The sequence below is a fragment of the Electrona antarctica genome (genome assembly GCF_951216825.1).
Source record: "Electrona antarctica genome assembly, chromosome: 1".
Lineage (NCBI taxonomy): Eukaryota > Metazoa > Chordata > Actinopteri > Myctophiformes > Myctophidae > Electrona > Electrona antarctica.
Window position 1 is genome coordinate 2,177,177 of NC_136806.1, and position 6,063 is coordinate 2,183,239.

The 6,063-nt window shown below is 39.7% G+C and overlaps 1 protein-coding gene across 1 annotated transcript; it reads right to left on the bottom strand.

Annotated features, from left to right (window-relative positions):
- Nucleotides 1–919: 919 nt before the first annotated feature.
- LOC306927415 (uncharacterized protein) lies at nucleotides 920–5,458 on the bottom strand (the record flags this gene model as incomplete). The annotated part of the gene is made up of 6 exons (XM_079507140.1): nucleotides 920–1,065; nucleotides 1,290–1,425; nucleotides 1,670–1,784; nucleotides 2,276–2,413; nucleotides 2,664–2,848; nucleotides 5,318–5,458. 6 exons carry the CDS (start codon nucleotides 5,456–5,458, stop codon nucleotides 920–922), a joined length of 861 nt encoding a protein of 286 aa, XP_079363266.1.
- Between the last annotated feature and the right edge of the window lie 605 nt (nucleotides 5,459–6,063).

Sequence of the window (6,063 nt, forward strand, 5' to 3'; positions counted from 1 at the left end):
GCAGAAACATAGCCTGCATGGGAGGCGGCTGCCTGCTCTTGCCTTTAGTAGATCCGTCACTGGATTGAATGGACTGAAACCAGCGCTCCCCAAAACAACAGGTTTGGAGATCTGTTGCGAATTGATTACATGAAACCGTGCGCCCAGTCCCAATGTTTGTAAACAAATAAATGGTCTATAGTACTGACGTGGAGTGTGTTGTCTCTGTGGTGATGGTTATATATTTATTGTACTGACATAGAGAGTGTTGTCTCTGTGGTGATGGTTATATATTTATTGTACTGACATAGAGAGTGTTGTCTCTGTGGTGATGGTTATATATTTATTGTACTGACATAGAGAGTGTTGTCTCTGTGGTGATGGTGATATATTTATTGTACTGACGTGGAGAGTGTTGCCTCTGTGGTGATGGTTATATATTTATTGTACTGACATAGAGAGTGTTGTCTCTGTGGTGATGCTTATATATTTATTGTACTGACATAGAGAGTGTTGTCTCTGTGGTGATGGTTATATATTTATTGTACTGATGTAGAGAGTGTTGTCTCTGTGGTGATGGTTATATATTTATTGTACTGACGTGGAGAGTGTTGTCTCTGTGATGATGGTTATATATTTATTGTACTGACATAGAGAGTGTTGTCTCTGTGGTGATGGTTATATATTTATTGTACTGACATAGAGAGTGTTGTCTCTGTGGTGATCGTTATATATGTATTGTACTGACGTAGAGAGTGTTGTCTCTGTGGTGATGGTTATATATTTATTGTACTGACGTGGAGAGTGTTGTCTCTGTGGTGATGGTTATATATTTATTGTACTGACATAGAGAGTGTTGTCTCTGTGGTGATGGTTATATATTTATTGTACTGACGTGGAGAGTGTTGTCTCTGTGGTGATGGTTATATATTTATTGTACTCACGTGGAGAGTGTTGCCTCTGTGGTGATGGTGATTTCCAGTGTGTGACCAACAGGGGTGTAGAGCTGTGCTCTGTTATCCGGGGTGGGAGGCAGGAACCTGGGTAGATACTGTCCCTCTGTACAGCTGGCTACTGCTCCATCCACTGACCACATGACAAGGAGGGAATATAACCATTTTAATGGCTTTATGTTTAGGTTAGATTATTGATTTAATTAGATCATCTATATTCACTTTATTAGCACATTAACTGGTTGAGGTGCCAGGAACCCCTATAGGAAAATAGAGCTGCAATGGTCAATGTTTATATGTGAGGGTGCTGAGTACCTTTGATAACAAACTGTAGAGTTATAAGGCTGAGACGGTTACTGGTAGTGTGATTGTACTGAGATCCTCCAGTGAGGGTGAGGGTGATATCCTGGTTGAGATAGTCATCCATATACAACCCGACAACGTAGTTACCCTCATTACTGCTGTCGGTGGCAGTAAATGACAAAGTGCAATCCTGAAAGAGAGAAAGGACAGGAAGAGTAAAAAAAGAAAAGAAAAAAACATGAGAAACATATTTCTAAGAAGAGGCGTAGAGTAAAACAGTACAGATTGATCATAACTGTAATCATGATTAAAATAAATGCAATGTTACTTAAAATCTGTGTTTGCATCAGAATTAAATTAGCATACAATTGTGTATTAGCATCAGTATGGCGTGATCTATGTTCTTATTTACAAATTAAAAACATTGAACTCACAGGTGACAAGTTGAGAATGGAAGGATATCCTCTATACCATGGTCTACATATAACCAGGTCTCCATCTGGGTCAAACGCTAACAGGGTGAAGTTTCTCCCACAGTTAGAAGGAACTCTGAGAGACAAAGAGACATTTATCATTAGTGTCTTTTACACTTCTTTATTAGTAGAGGTATGTAGTAAAGTGTTATATTAGTATTACAACTATATTTTAGTATAAATGATAATGGGAATATTTAGCCTCAAACTGAATTCACATTGAGCTTTTCCAGTTATCTTAAATAGTAGGCTCTATATACACATATTGGTATCTAGACATACAATTGTATCCATAATCTAAAAATCCAAGTGTATTATGTTAATTGTTAGTAATATATGAATAAAACAGTGTCTAATGTTAATGTTAGTAATATCAGAACATAACACCAGTGTGTAATGTTAATGTTAGTAATATCAGAACATAACATCAGTGTGTAATGTTAATGTTAGTAATATCAGAACATAACATCAGTGTGTAATGTTAATGTTAGTAATATCAGAACATAACACCAGTGTCTAATGTTAATGTTAGTAATATCAGAACATAACATCAGTGTGTAATGTTACCGTAGTGAAGGTATGATGGTGGTCTGAGGAGACCTGTTGGATTTCCCAGTGTCTGATCTGGTCATGAGGTTCACACCCGTCCACGCCTCCCAGCTCACAATGCTGTTATTGTTATTTATCCAGTTACCACCTTGTAACCTGTGGGAGATGATTTTATTATTATTATTATTATTATTAAAAAAGTGACAGATAAAAGTATAATAACACATTTATTCATGTCATAAACTCAACACACACACACACACACACACACACACACACACGCACCCACACACACACACACACACGCACGCGCACACACGCACGCACGCACGCACGCACGCACGCACGCACGCACGCGCACACACGTAATGGTGTGTGTTGTCATAGTGCATCTCTCTTCACTCACTGCATATAGAAGAGAGTGTTGATAGGAACCAGTCGAGTCATGATTCCCTCTCGTTGACACCACTCTGAGGTGTTATACACCGTGTTCACCACCAGGTGGCTCTCACTGCCACAGTCTCCATGATAACACTCCCATGTGTCTGAATGTGAGCAGGACGTGAAGGCGTTCTTATAGCGCAGAACCACCTGGAATTAGGAGATTATGACATCATAAAAGTTACACTACATGACTTTGATCCTGTCTCTGTTTACAGTAGGTGGATACGGACACAGAATAATTTTAATTTACTATGAAAACCTGCGTATCCCGTCAGTCAGTTAGTCAGTCAGGTAACGCCTCGTGACACGCTCCATATATGGGTGTCTCCATATACAGTATGAAGATGCATGACACTGAGCACATCAAACCCTGGATAGCCATACATGGAGAAGACTGGATCATCAACTAGATCTGCATATATGGAGCCGGCCAGCAACTCTACATCTGACCTCAAACCCTTAGATCTCCATATATGGAGCTGACCTGACATTCCATTATGTTTTCTGACCTTATCAAACCCTGTACACTCAAGACACGCAAAACTAATTTGTTCAGCCCAAAATAATGTGTTTATTGTCATGATTTGTCACCATCCGAGTTGGCTTTGACCGAGGCTTTAGGTCTTTAAATAAATTATTTCTGAAACGTCTGTGGGAAAAAATTATTGGAAATTGTCTTCCGGGCCGCTCGTCGGGGGCGGGACTGCAACACTCTAGTATAGTATATAATATAATATAGTATAGTATAGTTAGATATAATAATTATTTTAAAAAACAATTAAAATGAACAGTTAATTAGAAAGAAATACATAATGTTTCAGTTTGAGAAGAAGTTAAACTGTGTTTAGTCGGGCAGCCGACCGGCTTCTTTTGTTTAAAGTGGGAAATTGGTATATAGTCTTTTATTGGCCTAAAATATTGTCTATATACATTCATGAATCCACTTGCTGACCGGCTGTTAGTATTGAGCAAATTGTTTTATAGAGCGTCACAGTCCCGCCCCCTACCAGGGCCCAGGAAATGAATACTTTTTGAAATATCTATGAGGAAAATGCATTGGGAATTATTTCTTGGGCCTGGCGTCGTCATGAAAGGGGGCGGGACTGCGACGCTCTATTGGGGTTTATATGTGACCCTACCATTAACATCCTATATAAGGCAAGATTTAAAAAATGTCATTATGGTTTATATAGCATGTGACATGTCAAACTAGGGGGTTACCGTGATAACTTGTGACATGTCAAACTAGGGGGTTTCCGTGATAGCTTGTGACATGTCAAACTAGGGGGTTACCGTGATAACTTGTGACATGTCAAACTAGGGGGTTTCCGTGATAGCTTGTGACATGTCAAACTAGGGGGTTTCCGTGATAACTTGTGACATGTCAAACTAGGGGGTTTCCGTGATAGCTTGTGACATGTCAAACTAGGGGGTTACCGTGATAGCTTGTGACATGTCAAACTAGGGGGTTTCCGTGATAGCTTGTGACATGTCAAACTAGGGGGTTACCGTGATAACTTGTGACATGTCAAACTAGGGGGTTTCCGTGATAGCTTGTGACATGTCAAACTAGGGGGTTACCGTGATAACTTGTGACATGTCAAACTAGGGGGTTTCCATGATAGCTTGTGACATGTCAAACTAGGGGGTTACCGTGATAACTTGTGACATGTCAAACTAGGGGGTTACCGTGATAACTTGTGACATGTCAAACTAGGGGGTTTCCGTGATAGCTTGTGACATGTCAAACTAGGGGGTTTCCATGATAGCTTGTGACATGTCAAACTAGGGGGTTACCGTGATAACTTGTGACATGTCAAACTAGGGGGTTACCGTGATAACTTGTGACATGTCAAACTAGGGGGTTTCCGTGATAGCTTGTGACGTGTCAAACTAGGGGGTTTCCGTTATTCTGAATCCATTCCAAGCATTAGTTTTGCACAAAAAACACTCCTTGGACTAAAAACTGCCATAGCCACTTACCCAAATGTGCCCAAAATGTGCTGACCTCATCACATTTCATCACATTTGTGATGACAGCTATGACGTTCTTAGCCTAACGAGTGTTTTTTGCTACTTAAAGCATAATGAAGATTTGTCATTTTTGCCTTATAGGATGTTAATGGTAGGATCACCCCCTATAAAACAAACATCAAAACAAATTTCTAATTGTTGACAGCCAGTCAGCAAGTGGATTCATGAATCTATGTGTATATAGACAATATTTTAGGCCAATACAAAAAGACTATTCCCCACCCCACAACCCCGGCTGCCGAACTAGTTTATTTTATTTTCGTGTCATTCGTGTCAGATCCTGAGTCTACGTGAGACACGATCTAAAATGTCTCAGTTGAAGAGCAGGGAAACAGAATACAGTCACCCCAATTGTACTTATATTGGATTAACATACTCAACCATACAGAATGTACAAAAATAGATTTTATTCATGAAAAATAGAGTTATACATACTTTAATACATAATTATTTTTTATTTCCGTTACCTAAATGTTTTTTTTTTTTTTTTTTTTTTTTTTTTTATTGTATCTTAATTCTTTAATTGTAGTTTTAGTTTTTCCCCAAATTTTATTATCAATGGTAATCCTGACTTGTACTTACCGTCATACTTCCATTTTCGTACGTGTCCTTTGGGTCAACGGTGATGACAGTTCCATAGAAGTTGTTCTGTTGGGTTCGTCCACGCTGAGCTCCACAGAGCAGCAACACCAACACCGCTGTCCAACTCCAACACACACTCATGGTTACGGAGAGAATGAAACATATACTCTGCACTGGCAGGTTTTATACACACACACACACACACACACACACACACACACACACACACACACACACACACACACACACACACACACACACACACACACACACACACACACACACAGTAAGCCTCCACCCACAGCCAGTCTCAGCCTTGTCTCAACTCTGATCAAAGTTGGGAGGCGTCCTTTGGTTCGACATATCAAAGTTGGGAGGCGTCACATTAAACTATTGTGCCACTGCAGTCAATTGTCACGCATGCCCTCGATTCATTGTGTACGTATCTGTTTTCACTCTCAAGTTCCTTGTTGCAGCGTTCCATACAATTGGTATTTTATCCTTGACGTTTCCGTGAGGAGGATTCAACTTGACACTACCTTGCCAAATGGTTCACGTAGTACTTGTTCTCGGGAACACTGTCCTTTGAAAAGCCATAATAGCCATTATTTCTCTGCTGTCGGGAGGAAACCTCATAACTCCAAAATGTAAATTTTTCAGGAAATTAGGAAAACCTTATGTTTTTAAAACAAAGCAATACAGCCTCATCAAAGTTGGCGTTGTGACTTTATATATTGTCAATTACT